Raw genomic sequence first — 24,686 nt, 5'->3', positions numbered from 1 at the left:
CCGTCAAGATTGATAAGGAATCATAAATTTCTCCTTTATTTGATCCTGGTTGCATGAGAAATTTATCCTTTATTTTATGAGGTATGAATAAGAAAAGTGCCTACATTTTCAATTTTTTAGAAAATAATAAAAATAATTTTTTTTGGATATAAATAATGACATTATGAAATAAAACATTAACAAAGTTATTTCTGAATATTTAAATTTAATGCATAATATTAAAAAAAGATATATAACTATTTTGAGTTTGATATTTCTTCTCTATAAACCTTTATAAAAATTCAGTCCATAATAGTAATACAGGGCCATGGGCTAGATCTAAAAAAATTGTACCAAAAATATACCTTAATTTTTTTATCTATATCTAAATACATTTGTAATGTTGTATCTGTATCTATATACCTTTTTAAATATTTTATATCTATCTAGATACATTAGAAAAAGATCTTTTAATAATTCTGGCATATATTAATATTTAAAATAATATGATACCCGGAATACTGATGTAGCATGAGTCTGGCCAATCGATTATTTGCTATTTCGAAGCTTCCCCATAAAGTATTGACCTTTGTTTCATTTTTTAAAATTTATAGTGTTGTTAAAGGATTCGATTTGAGCCGATTTTTAAGCCAAAAAAATATTGACTAACTCAAGATAGTGTTGTTAAATGGCTCGTTTTGAGCCGACTTTTTAAACGGCTAACTCAATATTTTAGCCAGAAAAATATTGCCTAGGCCTCGAGATTTCGATAATATATATATCTAGACCTTTGTTCCTTCTATGAGCAAAATCATCAGGCTTGCGTAATATATTTCTGAGTGAAATATTGAGTTAGCGATTTTTAAAAATCGGCTCAAGACGAGCCGTTTAACACTACCTCAAGATTTCTAAAATAAATGTTCAAACCTTGTGTCATCTACGAGTAAAATCTTTAAGCTTGCGTAATATATTCTGGATAAAAAATTAAGTAAGCCGTTTTCAACTCTCCCATTTTAACAACACTAAATTTATTTATTACTAGTCAAAAGATACTTTATAATTAAGATAATAGTTAAAAAGCATAACTTAGTAAAATATATACCATGATGTAACCTGCCTGAATCGATTTCCCTATAGAATCATAAATTTTACATAGTAACATATTTTTTACCCCTTTTAGACATAGATCCAAAGAATATTCACTAACAAATGTCGTTTTCCCAGAGCCGGTCGGTCCAGTAAATATTGTCAACTCACCTCTGCGATGCCCTTTCAGAATTTTATTGAGTAAAGGAAACTTTGTCCACTAAATTTCAGTTTAAATTATTTATTTATTCGTTAATTTTAGTGTTGTTAATCGGCTTAGCCGAGTCGGCTCGAACAGAGCTCACCCAAATTTTGGGTCGTTTTTTTCGACTCCAACTCAAAGTTTTGGTCGTTTTTTACGACTTCGACCCGAGTTCAAGCCGAAAAAAAGACTTCGACCCAAAATATGGGTCGTTTTTTCGACTCCGACCCAAGTCCAAGCCGAAAAAAACGACCTCGACCCAAAATATGGGTCGTTTTTTACGACTCCGACTCAAAATTTGGGTTGTATTTTTCGACTAAAACTTGAAATTTGGGTCGTATTTTTCGACTCAAACTTGAAGTTAGGGTCGTATTTTTCGACTCCAACTTGAAGTTTGGGTCATATTTTTCGACTCAAACTAGAAGTTTGGGTCGTATTTTTCGACTCCAACTTGAAGTTTAGATCGTATTTTTCGACTCCAACTCAAAGTTTGGGTCGTTTTTCTGACTCAGACTCAAACATCGGGTCGTTTTATTCAATCCGACCCAAAATATGGATCGTTTTTTTTAAAGACGCCTTAAAGTTAGGGTTGCTTTTTTTCACCTAATCAAATATCTAGATCATTTTTTTCGACCAAAAGTCAAATAACATTTAGTAGATATTAATATTATAGGCGGGAAAGTTTCTTAAAGCTTCTTTAAATTATAACGCTCTGATTTAACTATTCCATCATAGTTATTTTTTAAAATTTTTAAGTAAAGATGTACCATAGAAAAGAGCCATTTGTTATGATGGTTATTTTTGAACTTTTTTAAATGAAATAGATAAAAATATATATTGTAGACATGTTAAATCAAAATTTCAGTGAAGATGTACCATAGATAAGTGACAATTGTCATAATCGACATTTTTGAACTTTTTTGAGTTTTTTATAGCAAATTGCTAAAAATATATATTCTGAACATGTTAAATTAAAAATTCAGTGAGGATGTATCATAGATAGGTGACAATTGTCATAATCGTTATTTTTGAAATTTCTTCAATTTTTTTAAAGGAAATAGCTAAAAATATATATTCTAAACATGTTAAATTTAAAATTCAGTGAGGATGTATCATAGATAGGTGACAATTGTCATAATCTTTATTTTTGAAATTTTTTTAAAGGAAATAGCTAAAAATATATATTCTAAACATGTTAAATTAAAAATTCAGTGAGGATGTATCATAGATAGGTGACAATTGTCATAATCGTTATTTTTGAACTTTTTTCAATTTTTTTAAAGGAAATAGCTAAAAATATATATTCTAAACATGTTAAATTAAAAATTCAGTGAGGTTGTATCATAGATAGATGACAATTGTCATAATCGCTATTTTTGAACTTTTTTCAATTTTTTTAAAGGAAATAGCTAAAAATATATATTCTAAACATATTAAATTTAAAATTCAGTGAGGATGTATCATAGATAGGTGACAATTGTCATAATCGCTATTTTTGAACTTTTTCAAATTTTTTTAAAGGAAATAGCTAAAAAAATATATCCTAAACATGTTAAATTAAAATATCAGTGAGGATGTATCACAGATAGGTGACAATTGTCATAATCTTTATTTTTGAACTTTTTTCAATTTTTTTAAAGGAAATAGCTAAAAATATATATTCTAAACATGTTAAATTTAAAATTCAGTGAGGATGTATCATAGATAGGTGACAATTGTCATAATCGCTATTTTTGAACTTTTTCAAATTTTTTTAAAGGAAATAGCTAAAAAAATATATCCTAAACATGTTAAATTAAAATATCAGTGAGGATGTATCACAGATAGGTGACAATTGTCATAATCTTTATTTTTGAACTTTTTTCAATTTTTTTAAAGGAAATAGCTAAAAATATATATTCTAAACATGTTAAATTAAAAATTCAGTGAGGATGTATCATAGATAGGTGACAATTGTCATAATCGCTATTTTTGAACTTTTTTCAATTTTTTTAAAGGAAATAGCTAAAAATATATATTCTAAACATGTTAAATTAAAAATTCAGTGAGGATGTATCACAGATAAGGGACAAAAAATGGTTATTATATATACGAGTAGTTAGGTACATAATAATCTTTAAGTGATAAAATGAGATGCTAATATATTTCTTGTAATTTTAATTTTATAATAAAATTCTTAAATGTTATTGTCATAGACTGGGTTAGAAAATCAACTATCACATAAACTCATCTATGTTTTATTCATATTATATTTTTAAGTTTGAGGATATAAAAATATTTCCTCTTTGAAGTTACTAGTTAGGATAAAATTTACTTGGCACATCTTACAATGATATTTATACTTGTTTTTTTTTCGATAAATTTTATGCGATATACATGAAGGAAATTACATATCATTGTACAGAGAAATAACTTTGTATATATTATCTGCACCCATATCTTTTTTATCAATCTCTATCGATGACATTTTAAATTATATTGGAAACTAGATTGTGTAGATTTCTAAATATTAATTTAAAAGATTAAGATGCTAGAATTAATTATAGATATATCTTAATAATTTGTATATGCATTTATTATTTAAAATCTCTCGTTTTAAGCCTATTTAGCAAGAAAAATATTGACTAATCCTGAAATTGATAATAGATATCTATACCTTTATATAATCTATGAGAAAAATTGCTCTCATAATATTCTTCTTAATAAAATAGTGAATAATTAACGCCTGAAAAAAAGTAAGCGCTTTATAACATGGTTCAAAGTTAATCCCAGTATCAATTTTAATGTGTAATTTTTCTCAAGTGTTCAAAATTCTATATCTTAATATCAAAAACTATTTTAGTTATCAATTTAAAGTCAAATAATATTAAAACACTAATATTCTCCAGTATTCATAAAAAACAACAGCCCGAAACAAGAATACTAAGCTCAAAACATCTTAAATATTTGATACATTTATAGTTTAAATATTTTTATTTAAATTATATATATTTATTAATGTACAAAAAATTTAATTTAACAATATATATAGATATAAAAATTATATATAAAATTTATTATTCATGATATTGATATCCCATGAATTTAAACATAAACACTGTGTTTCGGAGGCCATGCGATTTCTTTTCTTTGTTACGGTGTCCACCCCTCTTGAGAAGACACGCTCGCTCTCAACGGATGTACTTTGCTGCGACAAAAAATCTTTAGCCATCATGCAAAAGTACGGAAAACGCTCAGAATTAAAGTACGACTTAAAAAAACTCGACTTAACACTACATTTTTGAAAAATATGGCTCGCCTAAATTACTAAATTATATTTAAAAAAATTCATATTTTATATTAAAAAAATGCATCCGAAATCGCAAATACTTATAAAAAAAATTTATTGTTTTATTAGTTAAAAAAGTCCATATGGAAGTGAAGTGACTATTTAAATTCTAAAATTAAAAAAGATATTTTATTTTACTTGGCGTGGTGCCAGCTAGACGGCAAATTTGTTGAGATTTTTTCTTTTCTTCATTGTCAGGGATATGATTAATAATCATTTTTTTTAACTTTCCAAATTTTTTTTATTATTTTTGAGGGTAGCCAAATTAAATTTTAATTTTTTTTTTATTCATTTTTTGTTTTTAAAATTATAATTTAATTTTAATAAGTAACATAAATTTTATTAATAAAAGTTGTCCAATTTTCAGGATTAGTCAATATTTTTCTTGCTAAATAGGGTTAAAACGAGAGATTTTAAATAATAAATGCATATACAAATTATTAAGATATATCTATAATTAATTCTAGCAACTTATTTTAAATTAATATTTAGAAATCTACACAATCTAGTTTCCAATATAATTTAAAATGTCATCGATAGAGATTGATATAAAAGATATGGGTGCAGATAATATTGTAATTTCCTTCATGAGATATCGCATAAAATTTATTCTCGAAAAAAAAAACAAGGTATAAATATCATTGTAAGATGTGCCAAGTAAATTTTATCCTAACTAGTAACTTCAAAGAGGAAATATTTTAATATCCTCAAACTTAAAAATATAATATGAATAAAACATAGGAGTTTATGTGATAGTTGATTTTCTAACCCAGTCTATGACAATAACATATTTAAGAATTTTATTATAAATTAAAATTACAAGAAATACATTAGAATCTCATTTTATCACTTAAAAATTATTATGTACCTAACTACTCGTATATATAATAACCATTTTTTGTCCCTTATTTATGATACATCCTCACTGATATTTTAATTTAACATGTTTAGGATATATTTTTTTAGCTATTTGCTTTAAAAAAATTTAAAAAAGTTCAAAAATAGCGATTATGACAATTGTCACCTATCTATGATACATCCTCACTGAATTTTTAATTTAACATGTTTAAAATATATATTTTTAGCTATTTCCTTTAAAAAAATTGAAAAAAGTTCAAAAATAAAGATTATGACAATTGTCACCTATCTATGATACATCCTCACTGAATTTTTAATTTAACATGTTTAGAATATATATTTTTAGCTATTTCCTTTAAAAAAATTAAAAAAGGTTCAAAAATAACGAATATGACAATTGTCACCTATCTATGATACATCCTCACTGAATTTTTAATTTAACATGTTTAGAATATATATTTTTAGCTATTTCCTTTAATAAAATTTGAAAAAGTTCAAAAATAGCGATTATGACAATTGTCACCTATCTATGATACATCCTCACTGAATTTTAAATTTAACATGTTTAGAATATATATTTTTAGCTATTTCCTTTAAAAAAATTAAAAAAAAGTACAAAAATAACAATTATGACAATTGTCACCTATCTATGATACATCCTCACTGAATTTTAAATTTAACATGTTTAGAATATATATTTTTAGCTATTTCCTTTAAAAAAATTGAAAAAAGTTCAAAAATAACGATTATGACAATTGTCACCTATATATGATACATCCTCACTGAATTTTAAATTTAACATGTTTAGAATATATATTTTTAGCTATTTCCTTTAAAAAAATTTGAAAAAGTTCAAAAATAGCGATTATGACAATTGTCACCTATCTATGATACATCCTCACTGAATTTTAAATTTAACATGTTTAGAATATATATTTTTAGCTATTTCCTTTAAAAAAATTGAAAAAAGTTCAAAAATAACGATTATGACAATTGTCACCTATCTATGATACATCCTCACTGAATTTTTAATTTAACATGTTCAGAATATATATTTTTAGCAATTTGCTTTAAAAAAACTCAAAAAAGTTCAAAAATGGCGATTATGACAATTGTCACTTATCTATGGTACATCTTCACTGAAATTTTGATTTAACATGTCTACAATATATATTTTTATCTATTTCATTTAAAAAAGTTCAAAAATAACCATCATAACAAATGGCTCTTTTCTATGGTACATCTTTACTTAAAAATTTTAAAAAATAACTATGATGGAATAGTTAATCCAGAGCGTTATAATTTAAAGAAGCTTTAAGAAACTTTCCCGCCTATAATATTAATATCTACTAAATGTTATTTGACTTTTGGTCGAAAAAAATGATCTAGATATTTGGTTAGGTGAAAAAAAGCAACCCTAACTTTAAGGCGTCTTTAAAAAAAACGATCCATATTTTGGGTCGGATTGAATAAAACGACCCGATGTTTGAGTCTGAGTCAGAAAAACGACCCAAACTTTGAGTTGGAGTTGAAAAATACGATCTAAACTTCAAGTTGGAGTCGAAAAATACGACCCAAACTTCTAGTTTGAGTCGAAAAATACGACCCAAACTTCTAGTTTGAGTCGAAAAATACGACCCAAACTTCAAGTTGGAGTCGAAAAATACGACCCTAACTTCAAGTTTGAGTCGAAAAATACGACCCAAATTTCAAGTTTGAGTCGAAAAATACAACTCAAATTTTGAGTCGGAGTCGTAAAAAACGACCCATATTTTGGGTCGAGGTCGTTTTTTCGGCTTGGACTTGGGTCGAAGTCGAAAAAAACGACCCATATGGGTCGAAGTCGTTTTTTTCGGCTTGAACTCGGGTCGAAGTCGAAAAAAACGACCCAAACATTGAGTCGGAGTCGAATAAAACGACCCGAGCTTGGGTCGGGGTCGCGACTCGCGGCGTTTTAACAACACTAGTTAATTTGATAATGTAATTTATTTGAAATGAGAGATGCACTGATACCATTGGCCGATATCTGTCACCAATATATACCAAAAATTACTGAACAAAATAACAACCATATTCTATGAATTCAACAATTTTCATTTTTTTAATGTTATATAAGGCTGTGTCCTAAATATCAAAAATATAAATAAATATATTTATTAATTTTGAAGAAAAAAATTAACATATAAGTTATTTTTCATGTAAAAATAAAATTGTTATAAATCATTTTTCGTCATTTATAAAAATTTATTGCTTTTTTTAAATAATAGAAATAAATAAATTTAAATAAAATTTTGCTTAGAATTTATAAATTTGTGTAATTTTATGAAAAAACTAGTAAGTAATATTGCGGTATTGTTATTTTGCGTATGTTATTCTAGTTTTTTTGTATTTTATTAGTTTTTTCTTTTTCATTTTTTTGTTTTCTTGTGTTTTCTTTATTTTAATTTTTACAAAACTTTAAAAAAAATAATAATGGAAGATTTCGGACATATTTCATAATTTTATTAAGGGAAATTTATAAATTTTGAAGTTTTTATCAATATATTTAGAACACAGCTTAATAAATATAAACATATAAATTTAATGGAATAATAAAAATTGATGAAATAAAAATTATTAATTTTAAATTTGTCTTCCATTTGTTTCCATAATATTGTAATTTTTAATTTATCATTTTTGCAAGGTGAGCCCGATGATAATAACATTTGCATTTTTTAGAGGGAAAAAAGTTATAAAAGCATTTTAAAAAAATTTAGTCTGAATAAGAGAATAGGAAAGCACGAGATCGACAAAATTTTAAAAATGGACTAAAAAAATTACAATTTTTACGAAAAATTATAAAAATATTTTAAATACAAAATTTAAAGATATTCAACTAACCATTAAGGCTGATATTTGATAATGGCACAGGCCGATACCGCCATGAATATCGGGCCAACACTGATATTCAGTATTAGTGCATTATCATTATTTGAAATAAATTGAGATTCCGTTATCAATCAAAAAAAACCCCGTTTAAAATATAATGTATTTGAGTAGAGTTAAGATTCTTAATACAAATCAAATTTCTAATTTTTAAAAAAAGCAATACTTATTACAAGTTTGATAATCAACAGCGACTCACGATAAAATAATAATACATAACAACTATAACGTTAATACACCTTAACTCCTTGGAACTTTTCATAATTTTTAATTTGAGACAAAATTTCTTCTCTCATGTAATGAAAATTTGTTATAGTTTGAGAACTCAATGGGTAAGAAGATTTTTTCATAATATCTTTAATGCTTAATCCTTTTTCCAATATATGACCAGGTTCTGTTATAACATTTTCCTTTTGACTGTAAATCAATTTATAATTCTTTAAATAATATATTCTTTTACTATATTAAAGAACATCTTCGGTTATCCAATTTAGCGCCAAAGCTTTTAGTGCTGTCCCAACATTTTCTAATGTCCAATTTAGAATTGAACCAAAATACAATTTTATCGAATTGTTCGAGCATAGGGAGTATCTAATTTAAAGCATTCTGTTATTATATTCTATCATTTATGTTGATAAATCCAATAGATAGAAATATTTTATATAAAAAAAAGAGTAAATTATAATGTTTTTTTTAAAATAATGGAACACTAATTTATTAATATTTATATTCGCAAACTTCTTGAGGCAAATGTTTTTCGGCATTAGGCAACGTTAAAACGGCTAATTCATCATGAACATTATCAGCATTCATATTTGTCAAACATGAATTGTGTTTATTATTTAATATAATTTGACTTATTGTTAAGGCGTCCATCTCTGTAGAAGTCAATATAACTTCTTTGTGGTTTCCGGTGATTTTAGTCCATCCAAAAAGTCCATTTATACTTTTCCTTGGTTTAAATAGATATTAATCATATAATTACTATTAACAAACGTTTCATAATTTTCAACATTGTCTGATGTGTCATCAGGGTAAGATTTTGCTATATATTTGCGTTTGATAGAGACTAGATGATCACCGAATTGGAAATAAGGCAATAATAATGTTGCTTTATCGGTCGTCAATTTGACTTGGTAATCTTCGAGAACTTGGTCTGATATAGGCTTTAAATTAAAAATTTTATAAATCACGATTAGAACTAAATAGTAATAAATATAAATAAATTATTTGATTCGTTATGAAAAACAATTATTCGATTGGATTTTTTTTAAGAATGAACTCAGTCTTAGGGTAATGATGGTATCGCCCCCCCCCCCATCTCCAGATAATTTTAAAATGTGATTCATTTATAATACTGCTAAGTATTTTGACTAAGGGGACATAGTGTTCTGATAAGTATATCTACAAGCTAGTGTTGTTAAATGACTAGTTAAATTTATGCGAAAAAATAACTAAAAGTTACTTTTTAAAATACATGTTAAATGTTTATAAGATGATTTTCAAGTTTGAAACTACTGTTCATATAAAATGTTTCAATTACATCAAGCACTCCTGTAGAAAGTTTGTTTAGTTTAGGGAAGTTTATTTATACACCTTTTAGACACTTTGAAAATATATTATTAATAAAATCAACTAAAAATTTATTAAGCCCGGATTATTATAAAAAATAATTAAATATTTATGATGCAATTATTTTTAATTTCCTTTAATTAAAATTTTTATATCACAAAATTATTTATAAAAAGATTATATTAAAAATGTTGAATATATATAAAGTAATTCTCAATGTAACTAGCAAGGTTGAGCAGTAATTAATTACAAATCCATAATTACAAACCCTTTTTTGTAAGGTATTGTAATCAATTCCACTTAAAAAAAATAAATTAGTATTAATAATTAATTATATTTTTTGGCATGTAATTAGGAATTTGTAGTTACATTTCGTAATTACATATATAGGGCTGAGCGATTCACAAATTTTTCACCGATTTGATCCGAATATTTCCAATATTACTAAAAAATCCGATCAGATTCCGATCCAATATTATAACTGTTTATTTACCATCTATCTTTGTATCAATGTTATAAAAATATAATATTTTTTATTACCCTTTCGCGCCCATGGATAACTTTTGGAATCATAATTTTTCAATAGTAATTTATATGCATTAAAAATGGCCACTGATAATTATTGAAATCATATATTTCATTTTTAATATTTGCTCTTTCGTATTTTATCACTAACTCTTTTGTTTCATATGTTATTATATCATATTATAGTTTTAAAAAACAATTTTTTCATACCATTTTCGCGCCAAAATTTTAATTCATTTTTTCGGTTATCAAAACTTGCTAAAAATATAAGTAATAATTTTATTAATAATATATATATATTAATATTTTTATATAAAAATTATCATCTTTTAAAACATTTTAGGTGCTGGAATTTGAGCATAATGCCATTTGGCATCAATGGTCATTTCTTATGCACTAAAATATTTTTTATCAATAAATGGGAATTTTAGTCAAATTATTTAGGATATTTAGATTTAGGGTTAAAACGGAAGGGGGGGGGGGGGTAATCAGATTATATTTTGATAATAGTTAACTGTATTGATTATTTAATGTCTAATAGTTTTCTTGGATATAGGGAGAGGTCCTAATAAATATTTTATATATATAACATGTAATAATATGAGATACTTTTTAATAACTATGCATTTAGATATGACTACACTTATCCCCGAAGGTGATATTTCTGAAGCTGATATAGAGAGCTCAGATGAAGAAGACAATTATTATCCTTTGCTAGGAGATGATTTGCCAACCTCATCTTATATTACAAATGAACTAGGTCTTGAATTGGAGGATATAATCGAAGATACTACTATAACTAAAATGCTTTAAAAAAAGGAAGAAAGAGGCGCTGTAGATTATAAAAGTGAAAAAAACGGTATTATTATCTGCAAATGGCAGGACAACAAAGCTGTTATTACAATATCTAATTTTATAGGTGTTTTACCTACGACCAATAAACGATGGTCTGTATCGGACAAAACCAGGGATTCGAACCGAACCCGAACCCGGAGAAGTGAACCCGGGTTTTTAGAAAAAAACTCTGAACCCGAACCGAACCTGAACCCCATTTATAAAATTTTCAAAACCCCGAACCGAACCCAAGAATTTTATTTGAACCCGGGTTCAACCGGGTTCAGTGTATTATTTAAAATCATATATTAATATATGTAAATACAAATATTATATTTTCAAATTTCCAATTAAATGAAGTGTTAATAAATTTTAAACAACTTAATTCATTTATGCCATTTTTAAATTTATTCTCGATTCCTATTGGAGTGTTAAAAAATTTTAAACAATTGAATTAATTTACGCCATTTATTTTTAAATTTTTATCTTATGATTCTTAAAGATTATTAATTAGAAGAAAATGGTTAACAAATCAAAGTAAAAATTATTATATTGTTAATTTAAAAAATTCTAAACATCTAACTTAAAAATTGTTAAATGTAGGGCAGTTTTTGTGAACTTATTAAAATGATTTTAAAATTTATATATGCTAATCATTTATTTTTGGTTCAGATTAATTTTTGCAAGATATTAATGAAGTGCATATTATAAATGAAATTAAATTTATAAATATCTCTTTTTTAATTCTGAAATCATTGCTATTTAAAAAAATTGTTCTCTTTATATAGATTTAAGATTAAAGATAAAGTCATATTTGATAAGCATTTTACCCTTAATACAATAGAAAAAAAATCAATATGTTCATATTGCAAAGTAAAAATGTCTGGTAATCACTTGTCAAATTTAGAAAGACACCTGGAAAGAAATCACAACAATGAATATTTAAATTATTTAAATGAAAAAACCAAATATCAGGAATTGTTATTGGCAAAAAAACCTAAAATTAATATAGAACCTTTTTTCCAATAAAGCATATAAGTTTAAATATATCATCTAATGATTTGATGAGTTCTATACTAGAACTTGTTACTGTAAATGGCCGGCCTTTATCAATTATTGAAGATTCGGGATTTCAAAGAATTATAAATCCACTCCTATCTGGGCTCAATTTAGTTATAAACAAAGAAAATTTATCCAGAACTATTAATAAAACAGCCCAATCAATTAAAGACAAAATATCGAGAGAGGTAGAAGGAAAATTAATAAGTTTAAGAGTTGATGCAGTTCAACGACTAGATAGGTCAAATCTTGGTGTAAATATTCAATATATCAAAGTCCATTATAAATTTGTGGACTCTTGGAATTGTAGAGCTGAAAGAGAGATGTACAGGAGAATATATAAAAGAGAATATATTAAAAACTTTACTAAAATTTAAAATTAATATTGAACAAATATACACAATTACTTCTGATAATGGTTGTAATTTTTTAAGAGCTATAAAGCTCCTGCAACCTGAAACTGATTATGATAGGAGTGAATCAGCAGATGAGGAAAATATGGATGTATATGTATATAAATATGATATTGATGATATACAAAATACTTTTTTATCAACTATTATATCCTATCCGATTTATAGTGTACTGTGTGCAGCTCACACACTTCAGCTGGCACTTCAAAATGCTATAAAATTATCACCTATTGTGGAAACCATTGCAAAAGCTAGGAGCCTAAATTTAAAATTAAGACATCCCACTTACCAAAAGTTATTAAAAAATATGATACTCCCTAAGCCTGTGTTAGATTGCCACAGATGGCATTCAACCCATGATATGTTAGAAAGGCTGATTTTACTAAAACCCAATATCGAAGATTTTTTTAGCAATCTGATTATTTATTGACTGAAGATTGGAAAGAGATTATAACGATTGCTGAAATTTTAAAATCGCTAAAAATCGCAACCAAACAATTCCAATCTGAACAGCTAACACTGACAGATTTTTATGCAGCATGGTTAAGATGCTGCATCGAACTGGAAAAAAATCCAAACCATTTTGCTCAATTACTATATTCTTGTCTTAAGAACAGAGAAAAATGGTTTATAAAGAACGAAATTCTCTTAGCTGCCATATACCTCGACCCAAGATACAAGGTTAATTAAAAGCTTAGTAAATTAATTATTTTAGATTTATATTAAAAATGTTATTTTATAGAATATTTAAATATAAACAATATAAATCCTTAAATATTACAGGTATTACTTAGTGATGATGATATGATTTGTGCGAAAAGGCATCATGTCAATTTATGGAGACGAATTAAAAGCTTAACAACGCCGATTTTATCTGATGATATTAGTTCCGATGAAGTTATTGAACAAGAAGATGATTTAGAGAAATTGATACAACTTAAAGAAAGGCAGGAAAAAATACTTAAAAGAGGGCCAACGATTGCTGAGAAAAGTATTGGAACAATAATTACTGGATTTAGCGATTATAAAAGATTAGATAAGAAGGAAAATATTTTGCATTTTTGGGAGTCTGCTAAGCTGGAACACCCTGAATTATATATTTTATCTAAAATCTTATTTGCTGTTCCTGCAACCCAAGTTAATTTATCATATTTTCACATATAAATACATTTAACAGAGGTTAGCGTTGAAAGATCTTTTTCACATTTGAAATTCATTCTTTCACCACATAGATCGAGGATGAGTGAACAACTCTTAAAAGATATTATGCTAATACGTCTAAATAAAATTTTTAAAATTGATACATGACTATATGCTTTGTATTTTTAACTATATTTGCCTATAAATAAAATAAAAAATTTATTTTTTATATCAAATTTATGTCTAGTTTTTTATTATGATTTAAATATAGAATCTTTTTTATCAACTCAAAAATTCTTGAACCCGAACCGAACCCGAACCAAACTCGGGTTCAAAAATATTTCCCTGAACCGAACCCGAACCGAACCCACCTTTTTTTATACTCCGAACCGAACCCGGGCAAAAATTTTGTCGGGTTCGCATCCTTGGACAAAACCTTTATAAATGTAGAAATGCCCGCTATAATTATAAACTATGAGGGAATGGGTGGAGTAGATCTTCACGATATGATGGTGGAGTTATATAGGACAGATAAATGGAAAAGATATTATATGCGAATGGTTTTCCATTTATTGGATTCTTGAGTAATAAATGCATGGCTCTAATATCAAATTTATGACATTATTGGTATTTAAATCTCAAATAGCAAAAGGGGATGCTAGCAGGAAAGGATAATAACAAGAAGACTGGAAGACCTTCCAGTATAGTTGTAAAGAGAAGAAAAGCCATAAATTTTGTCCCCATATCGGATATAAGATATGACCAAGTAGGTCATTTCCCAAAGCCCGTAACAATTAAACAAAGGTGCAAGTATTGCGTAGATGCATATTCAAGAATTATGTGTCAAAAGTGTAATATTTATTTATGTTTAAATAATAAACGAAATTGTTATTTGTCATTTTATAAAAAATAAAATATTTGTTTAAATGAACTTGCATTTTGCCTATTGATGACATTTGGAATCATTGAATATTTTTTGATAGAAATACTCGAAATAAGTTTTTTTGATAAAAATGTGTTATTTGTGTCTATAATAAGTATCTATTAAAAAAAAAAATTTTCATCGAGGGAAAAAAAGCCGGGCGCGAAAGGGTTAAAATAAACCAACTAACTTTTATGAATGATTAAGTGTATATTATTTTTTATTAACCAAAAACTCATTTAAAATGGAAAGCGGAAAATAATTCCCCGGCAAAAAAAATACCCAATAATAATCTTTGAAAAATAATTCCCTAGAATCGCCTCAAAATTTCGATTTGCCTAACTTTGATCGTAAAGTCATTTGATCGTAAATTTTGTCCATTTTTTTCTGATTGGTCTATTAATCGCGGTAAATTAAAATCATTTATAACCCTAACCCTAACCTATAAATTGAAAAAATCGTCCATTTTGACCTAAAATGGACAAAATGGACCATTTTACGATCAAAATAATACGATCAAAGGAGGCCCTCCCAAAATTTCGCCAATAAAAATTTAAGCCTTTCTGCTGTTGTGGGCAAAATTAATATGCTTGAGTAATTTACCAAAATCTTATGTTTAATAACAGTAGTTTAATATGATTCGTTAGATATTTCAAAATACATTTCTTGTTGCATATAATATAACAAAAAATAGTGTAAAATTTTTAACTATTTTTTTAAACATTACAACAAATAAATTGTATTTTAGTTCCTTTCATTAATTTTTATTATGAAATTATTTATAAAATAAAAAAAATTATATGATTATATATACAATCATAAAATAACGGAAAACAATAAAAAATATCGGATAGGATCAGATCAGATCGGTATAAATTTCAATTATCAATATTCAATTCAAAATTTAAAACCACAAGCGCTGATTGTGTTCCCACGATCAAATCGTAAAGGGCCACAATCAACCCAACAGTAATTTCCTAAAACGTATGAAGGTATATTTAAATATTAATTTTTTGTTTATAATCTTGCTTATTTAGAGAAAATATATCATTAAAATTTAATCATTTAAATTTATTTTTTTAATGAATCATCAAAAGCAAAATTGCTGACCATTTTATTTATTGTCATTTAAATTCTATGATCCAAGTTTTTATAATGAGATAAAAAATAAACCATATAATATAAAAATGAATGTAAAAAGTACTTGATTTCTATTAGATGTTAGTTATTAATAGTAGATTTATTTAATTTTTTCCTAAATTATTAGCAAGTATTATTATAAAAGTTTATTAATAACTTATATATATAAACTTGTTAATTTAGCCAAGAATAATTATGTGTGATTTTAAGATATCTTATCTAATTAACAGATAATTAGCCTAATCTCTAATAAAATAAGTATTTAAAGAAAAAAAACAATAAACTTGGTATTAATTGATATATAATGTTGATAATATAAAAATTTTTAATTTAAAAAGAAATCACCAATTTAAAAACTTTTCCCAAGGAAAATTAAAATTTAGATTAATAATTTAAAATTAATTATTTTTTAAAAGCGTTTTGAACCGGTTCAAAATATTTATAACGGTTCGGTTCGCCCTTTTTATATTTTCTTTATAACGGTTCGGTTAAGGTTACGGTTCAGAAAATCATAATGCTTCATTCCAGTTTAGCAGTTCAGTTCAGTTTGGTTCGAACCCCTGCCTAGAACCCTTGGACTCTCCCCTTTTAAAAGGGGTCCAGGTCTGGGTTTAGCCAAATATGAGGGTTCAAGGTCCAGGTTCACATTCCTGGTAAAAAATAATGTTTCATAAGAAACATGTTGAATACTTAGAAATAAATACAATAATTCATGAATAATTTGATCAAATAATGAAAAGATATTTGACAAATAATTTTTTCCTATTATTTACATATAATTTATTTGTTGAATTTAATAATTTATTTTAGATACATTGATTGTCATTAATTACATCATAAATTTATTGTTTAATTAATTGAACTACATATATATAATTAATCTCATTTAGCATACCATAAGGTCAAAATTTGGTTTAATTTTTTTCTTTAATATTACATCAAGTCTTTGAAAAGATGTAGCATTATTGTAAATGTTTAAATTTGGTTTTTCCATTTCAAACACTCGTTCCATATTGTATTTAATATTTTTGTAACCATTTTCTAAATTTTTCAAAAATTAGTTTACATTAAGAAATTATTGACAAAATAAAATTTATATATTAGAAATGTTTATTACTTGTAAGATCCTTATTAAAATACTCCTTTAAGTGTAGCCAATCACCCCAAAATTTCCCTTGTTGACATATAAACCAACCTAAGCAATTGTTTTTATGGGAGTAGATAAATTAATATATACCTGTTTTTTGATTTATAAACATATAATGGTTATCAATTGCTTGATCGCATACAAAACATTTTAATTTAAAACATGTTTTACCAAGAGCAAAATTAATTTTATGTGAACGTAAAGTATTATTGATATCTGAGTTATTTACCAAGATACTTTGAAAAGTTTCTAGGTGTCTACAAAATTTTTTAAACATTTAAATTTTGACCGAATAAATAAGAGTGATAGTCAACCAATGACATTAAAACGATTATAGACTGCCGATTAATGTATTTGAAGTGGCAAAAATTGAAGTTACTGGTGGTCATTTTATGTATGGACCTATTACCAAAGAAACATATGATAATTTCATAAATTTCGTATATTTTTATTATTATTATTATATATCAATAATATATATATATATTTATATATATTTATATTATATCCCAAATTATATTTACTTATATGGAGTGGCGTTAGCAATTTTCCTTAGAGGGGGTCCATACATATAAAAGTCTGGGGGATTCGCTTTCCAAACCTCCTTATACGAGCCTTCGGCCCTTTTGCCCGGCCTTCGGCCGGGTTAATCTTACAAATCATAACCATATCTTCGATAATATAATAAATATATTTTTTAAATGCATCATTAATATGTTATTATAATTTAGTAGATTATTCTCAATGACTTTCTAATAATATTATCCAGAATAATTTCAATAGTAATATAATATCCTTCCACTAACATCAAAACCAGAAAAATATAAATATTAATGGTATTTATTTGATATAAAGTCACTTTTAAGTCTTTTGAACGTATAACCTAAAAAAAAATTTGCTCTGGGAGGGGTCCAAACCCGAAAACCACCCCCCGTAGTTACTCCACTGCTTATATGTTTTACTATATGAATAAAAAACATTTTTAGACAATTAAATTATGGTTATACTGTTTTGATTATTGCTTAATGTTGAATTATAAATAATTCCACGTTTTATTATAGTTGGATAATTATAATACATTTTATTTTTAATCATAATTTAAATTTTATTATATGATAAATTACATTTTTATTTTTCCAGCTCAATTACATTTTTTTTATCCCTTTATATATCTTTTTTTAAACAATAATAAAAAAAATAACTAATACAAATTGATTTATATAAAAAAATGTTAATATAAAATTTTCACCGATTAAATTTAAATATAATTGATATAATATAAAATAAATCAATTGCCAAATTAAATAATAAAATAACATCGATCAACATATTCAACATTCCACCCTCCAAAGAAATTCAGCTTATGATTTCCTTGGATAAGTTGAGTGGTAACGATTAACATTCATGATCACCAAGCAATACGCCACCCATGTTCATGGTGCAGTCTTATTTTCAAACCGAACGATGGCTTGGTAAAGTAAAAACAACCTCTAGCTAATATCCAAACCGGAGCGCTTGTGCATGGCATCGGACATCTAGATTCCTTTCGAGCAAGGTTTATTTTGTCGTGCTTCATACAGCAAAATAATTTATAAGTCGTTGCATATATTTTAGCGCACGGAATTCTCCTTGAAGGTACGATCTTAGGCACAGCATAGGGCTTCAAGTGAACTTTCAATTGTCTGATCATTTTGGGTTTGTAGGAATAAGTTGATTCGAGGTCTTAAATTGTTGTCGAGATTATCTTCTCGAGATCATTCTCTACATTACCCATAAAGTACGTTTTTAAAATGTTGTTGAAGGTGTGGAGCCACATACGTCCTAGCATGGGGATCTTATCACAATCCACTACAATGGCCTCCAGTGTATGTGAGTTTCCTTCATACTTAACGTTTACATTGGCAAGGCCTAATATTTTTATAGCGCTGCCGTGATAACCAGTGAGTCTCATGTCCGTCTTACGTATCGCAATTATGCCTAGAGTCTTAGCTGTCAGCTTCAGAAGTATAGTGTACCTGGTACCGGTGTAGCGTGTGAAAGTGATTCGAATTCTCACACCATCAAAATCTCACGGCTCATACCGTGTGAAAGTGATTTCATGATATTTTGATTTTTATCGCTTCAAATACATTGGGGGCCATTTAAATATTCAGAATCTCACGGCTATTCAATATTTCAAAATCTCATGTATTTTTTTAAAATCTTACATTACGAATTCAATATGTTTAGTGATAATTTTTCCAAAATAAATGAATTTTCAAAAATTCCACTTAATGTCAATATATCTAACTTTATTAGAAAATGCACGGCTTACAAGTTAAAAGATGACAATCTTTACTACATGATAGGGGAAAGTAAATTTTAGAAATTTTTTTATTTCAAATTGTCATAATGTATATGGATTTATAAATATATTAATTTTTTTTTTTAATTTAGGATAATTATTAAATTTGATTAGAACATTTCATATATTTTTGTTTAAGTCTTAAATAATTTATTTTATAGGTAAATTAGGATGTAATTGTATTTTTTATTTCAAATTATTTTAATGTATTTTATGTTAGTATATATATAAGAACATTTAATATATTTACTAAGATTTTACATATAGGCATTATAAGATAAGTGCTATTTATACAACTAAAATTTAATTTAGATTATCACATAGTTTATTATTTCTGCAACATCACCTGATATTATTATAAATATAAAATTTAACATTGCAGAAGTTAGCACTTTGGGTGAAAGTAAATGTCAGATACTTTATAATGTATAAATATAAAATTTTTAATGCAATTTTTCATTATTATTTAGCATTATAAATCTTTAAGCCATTTATTGTTTTTATTTTTTCTGCTTATTATTATGTATATAATTTAATAATATATTATTTTTGAAGATGATACATGAGGGGAGGGGGGGGGAGGTGTATCTACAGTTCCAGGTATTTCCATGGGAGGGCATCTGTGTATAAATAAAACTAATCAAATAATAACTGAAAAGTAAACATTTGCAACATTATCTTAATTAATTTTTTTATAGCTTTTATTGGTTAGGAAGTAATATACACATTAGGGAGTTTATCAAATCCTGTGAGGTTTGTCAAAAATCAAACAGTCGTTTTGATAAAACTTCAAATGTTTTGCATAATATAAAGATAGTACCAAAGTCTTGGTATCAAATTGGCATCGATTTAATCCAGATGCCAAAGTCTAGAGAAAATTTTAAATATATTTTATGTTCAATATGTTATTTTCAAAATATTTAATGACCATTCCTATAAAGGATAAAACAGCTAAATCTGTTGTGAAAGCCTTATTATTGTCAACACCCACCAATGTTATGAAGTAATAAAATTAAAAATATCAATTTTGACTTTGAATTTTATTTGTTTTTAATTTAATAAAACTAAAATATATAATATATAAATTCAGATAAATGATCAGGGTAGGGAATTCTGTAACAATGTTTGTACAGAATTCCATAAATATTGTGGGATAGTACAGAGAATAACCTCCGCCTACTACCCACAAGCAAATGGTTTGGTTGAGAGAGTTAATAGGACAATCCAGAACCGAATAGCAAAATCGGTTTTGGATATTCCAACTGACTCTGATGTGTGGTCAGAAACCGCGACGTCCTCTTACAATAGAGATAATCTTAATAATTTTATTTTTAATTATTATTTAGTTACAAAATAAAATTAATGATGTATTAGCCTTACCAGAGGTCATGGCAAAAATAACAATTGACGAATGTCTAAGGGAAGAGTTAGATATAAAAATGGCGCATCTATAGAAAATAACAGAGCTGGCTATACAAAATATTGGCACAGCTCAGCTCAAACAGAGAAATGATTATCAGAAGAGGACTAATGGTGCAAAATCTTTTGTTGTGGGACAAAAGGTTCTTGCATGGAATCATAAAAGGTCAGATAGGAAGGGGGGGAATGTTGAACCCCTGGATTGGCCCTTATTTGATCAATAAAATATTTGATAAGGGTAATAATTATATTATATAAATTATTTATTGTATATCAAGGTGTATATGAATTAATACCAACAAATAAAGTTATTTTGAAAACAAAATACAATCTACGCAATCTAAAAGAATTTATTTTTTTTAGATACAAAGGTTAATATTTAATATCATTATAATTATTTTAAATGTTTTTATTATAATGTATTGCCTTTAGATATTGGTTCCCTAAATGTTCAGCTTGAAGATGTAAATTTCCCACTTGATACAGATTTTATCGATCCAAAGTCTCCAATAGGTAATGTTATTTTTGATATATATTCAAATTATTTTTTGAATTATGATAATTTTTTAAAAATATTTTTATAAGCAGCACATCTGTGTGAAGATATATGTAATACATTTCCTATTGACAGTGGTTCCCAGAATGTTGGCTTTGAAGATGAAAATTTCCCACTTGATACAGATTTTATCGATCCAAAGTTTCCCATAGGTAATATTATTTTTGATATATATTCAAATTATTTTTTGAATGATATGATAGTTTTTTAAAAATATTTTTATAAGCAGCACATCTGTGTGAAGATATATGTAATACATTTCCTATTGACAGTGGATCCCAAAATGTTGGCTTTAAAAATGAAAATTTTCCACTTGATACATATTTTATCGATCCAAAGTCTCCCATAGGTAATGTTATTTCTGATATGTATTTGATTTATTTTTTAATTAATTATGTATACAGAATTGGATGATGATATTATGATAATAAATAAATTAGAAATATCCCTAGTTATTTTTTTCCTACAACAAAAGTATGGAAAAAATAACATGCCAAAATATATGCTTTTAAGCCTCCCAAACATTGTCCGGATGTAGACTATGGTAAACAACTTGATGAACCAACTATCTTGGGGCGTATTGAAGGTGAGAATTGTTTTTATAGGTAGAACATATTAATATAAAATTTCATTTTATTCTACTTTATAAAATTTAGGGCGATTAGAGTGGAGATCACAGGGGCTCATCCCATATTATTCTCAGGCAATGGTTGGCACAATTTATGCTAACATTTGAGATGGAAAAAGTAATTCAGAATTACATTTATGACACAAATAAAAAAATGGATATAAAAACGTATATCGTAAATAATGTTATAACAGGACGTATATTGGCTTCTGACACAGAAGTCAGGGCTATGGCCACAATGCTTAATACTCCTATTTTTACATATTTAAAATATAATAATAACTTTGTATGGGCCCGATATGACCCATTTTATATTTGCGATAATATTAAAAAAATTTATAATAATTTGATTTATATAAAAAATGGAGGAAACCATTTTGAAAATGTTTTTGATTGCAATCATTTATCTTCGCTCTAGTCATTATTTAATACATCTTTATTAGTGTTAAATAATTTTTATTATAAAAATATAAATTCTTCATTATTATAATTTATATTCGTCATAATATATATTTTTGCAATAATTTATCATCCATCTAGTCATTATTTAATATTTCCTTATTAGGATCAAATAATTTTTATTATAAAAATATAAATACTTCATTCATATTATAATTTATCATCCATCTAGTCATTATTTAATATTTCCTTATTAGGATCAAATAAATTTTATTATAAAAATATATATTTCATTCATATTATAATTTATATTCAGCTGATATATTTTTTTTATGAAAGTTGTTGTTTATAAATAATAGAGTTGTTAAAGGATCTAGATACAAGTATCTAGATCCTGTATCTAGATATAAAAATGTGGTATCTGTATCTAGATAGATTTTTAATATTATTTTAGACGTTGTATCTGTATCTAGATCTTAAAAAGTATCTTTTAACAACTCTGATAAATAAAATTCTAATACATTATAATGTGCACTATATGATAAATAGTTATATTAATAAAGTTATTCGTCTATTTGCTTATTAGTTTATGTGACCCTATTCAAATATAAGTATAAAATAATATAGAGATAGATTTTTTAAAAAAATATTATATTAGGTAAACAAAATAAGCATTATGATTAAGTCATTTAAGTTAAGAATTTATCTTACCATTTCTTTGCATTATTTAAAAAGGGTAGGTAATGATTTTTAGAGGGTAGGGTAGAAAAGAGAGGTATCATAAATTAATATTGATATAGGAAATCTGAGGAAATGTCAAATCTGGATAGTTATGAGATTGTAGTCTTTGGTTTTGGACCTATTTAAACTTAAATTTGTTTTATATTATATAATTGTGTAAATTAGAATATTAGTAAGGATATTTTTACTTCCTTTACAAATAATAAATTACATAATATTCATATATTGCCAAGGCAGCCCACATAGCCTAAAATAATCTGAACCATATCACCCCCACTCTTTGGTATGAAATACAGACTAAAAATATAAAGCCGATTTTTCTGAAAAATAAAAAGAACAAAACAATCAGATTTTCAATTTAAAAAAAGGTATGTACGGGGATTCGAACCAAGATTTTGAAGGTAGTAAGTGTAACATATAACCAATAAGACTACGCTACATAATTATATTATTCAAGTTTATTTGTATATAATTATAAATAATCGACTATTCAATTATATGCAATTTATAAATTATATAATTAAAATAAAATTCTATAATTAAGTCCCCAAAAAGGAACCATAATTGTGTCTAAAAATTTATATTTGAATTATTTGTCGAATAAAAAGAAATTCTCTTGGTTCATTTGTGAAAAGTCGTATTTTATTACCAAGATTTTTTAAAACAAAAATGTTGAAGGCTAAAAATGCCCGTTAATAGAAGTCATTACTGGAGTGAATATGAAGTTTTTAAAATTTTTGTATTTGTTTATCTTTTTAATTTCAGCCTGTGTTATTAAATTGAAATTATTGTTTGAAGGGTATGATGAGACACACGTGTAGTCCCATATGAGTGATTTGCCGAGGGCCCAAGGTATGGTTGTCATATCATCAGGTCTTAAACCATTTACTTGAGATAAATTTGATGGTTCAAGATTGTTTGGAATGTGTGCAGCTGTTAAGCTTCTATTTATTATATGGTTTACAGCTGAGTGGCGTTGTTGTCGTCCTTGACTAAAAATGCAATTTAAGCCATGTCTACCCTTTGAATCAACGGGTGATTTGCATTTGATGCAGGCATGAGGCTGTACTATATGGCAACCTAGACGTAAACCAAACTTTTCACAAATGAACCAAGAGAATTCCTTTTTATTAGACAAAAAATTCAAATAGAAATTTTTAGACAAAATTATGGTTCCTTTTTGGGGACTCAATTATAGAATTTTATTTTTAATTATATAATTATAAATTATATTATTTTTAATTATGTTTTATGTAAATTATATGCAATTTAATTTATATATATTATAAATAGAAATTATATAAAACCTTTACTTTATTGCTTAATGGTGTTTATTTAATCCCAGTATTCGACTTATTAATCTAAAAATACAAATGAACTCTTGAAATGAAACATATATATCTTGCAAAGCAATCAAAGATTATAATTAGACAGTTAGGGTGTATATAATTATTGTCACTATATTATAA

The 24,686-nt window shown here is 26.1% G+C and overlaps 1 protein-coding gene and 1 long non-coding RNA gene across 5 annotated transcripts in view; one reads left to right on the top strand and one right to left on the bottom strand.

Annotated features, from left to right (window-relative positions):
- The window catches only part of LOC135926008 (twinkle mtDNA helicase-like), a 36,835-nt gene extending 19,485 nt beyond the window's left edge, over positions 1-17,350 (bottom strand). For 2 of the 4 annotated variants that reach the window (XM_065461642.1, XM_065461644.1), the window contains exons 1-9: positions 17,221-17,350; positions 17,101-17,178; positions 16,879-17,024; positions 9,375-9,544; positions 9,117-9,330; positions 8,839-8,969; positions 8,618-8,795; positions 1,082-1,285; positions 493-566 (exon numbers count right to left, since the gene is read on the bottom strand). In XM_065461642.1, the coding sequence (XP_065317714.1) occupies positions 493-566; positions 1,082-1,285; positions 8,618-8,795; positions 8,839-8,969; positions 9,117-9,330; positions 9,375-9,544; positions 16,879-17,024; positions 17,101-17,178; positions 17,221-17,242 (1,217 nt within the window). In that variant the 5' untranslated portion in view covers positions 17,243-17,350. The remainder of the gene's footprint in view (positions 1-492; positions 567-1,081; positions 1,286-8,617; positions 8,796-8,838; positions 8,970-9,116; positions 9,331-9,374; positions 9,545-16,878; positions 17,025-17,100; positions 17,179-17,220) is intronic. The other 2 variants (XM_065461643.1, XM_065461645.1) reach the window with 2 other exon arrangements.
- A 3,977-nt stretch (positions 17,351-21,327) lies between these two features.
- On the top strand, positions 21,328-21,737 carry LOC135925761 (uncharacterized). The gene is made up of 3 exons (XR_010571724.1): positions 21,328-21,406; positions 21,482-21,601; positions 21,679-21,737. It is a non-coding gene; the product is annotated as an uncharacterized LOC135925761 (long non-coding RNA).
- The last annotated feature ends 2,949 nt before the right edge of the window (positions 21,738-24,686 follow it).

The sequence above is a fragment of the Gordionus sp. m RMFG-2023 genome, chromosome 3 (genome assembly GCF_954871325.1).
Source record: "Gordionus sp. m RMFG-2023 chromosome 3, tfGorSpeb1-WG-v2, whole genome shotgun sequence".
NCBI lineage: Eukaryota > Metazoa > Nematomorpha > Gordioida > Chordodea > Parachordodidae > Gordionus > Gordionus sp. m RMFG-2023.
Note: the sequence above shows the minus strand (reverse complement) of the source record. Positions and strands in the feature narration are given on the sequence as shown.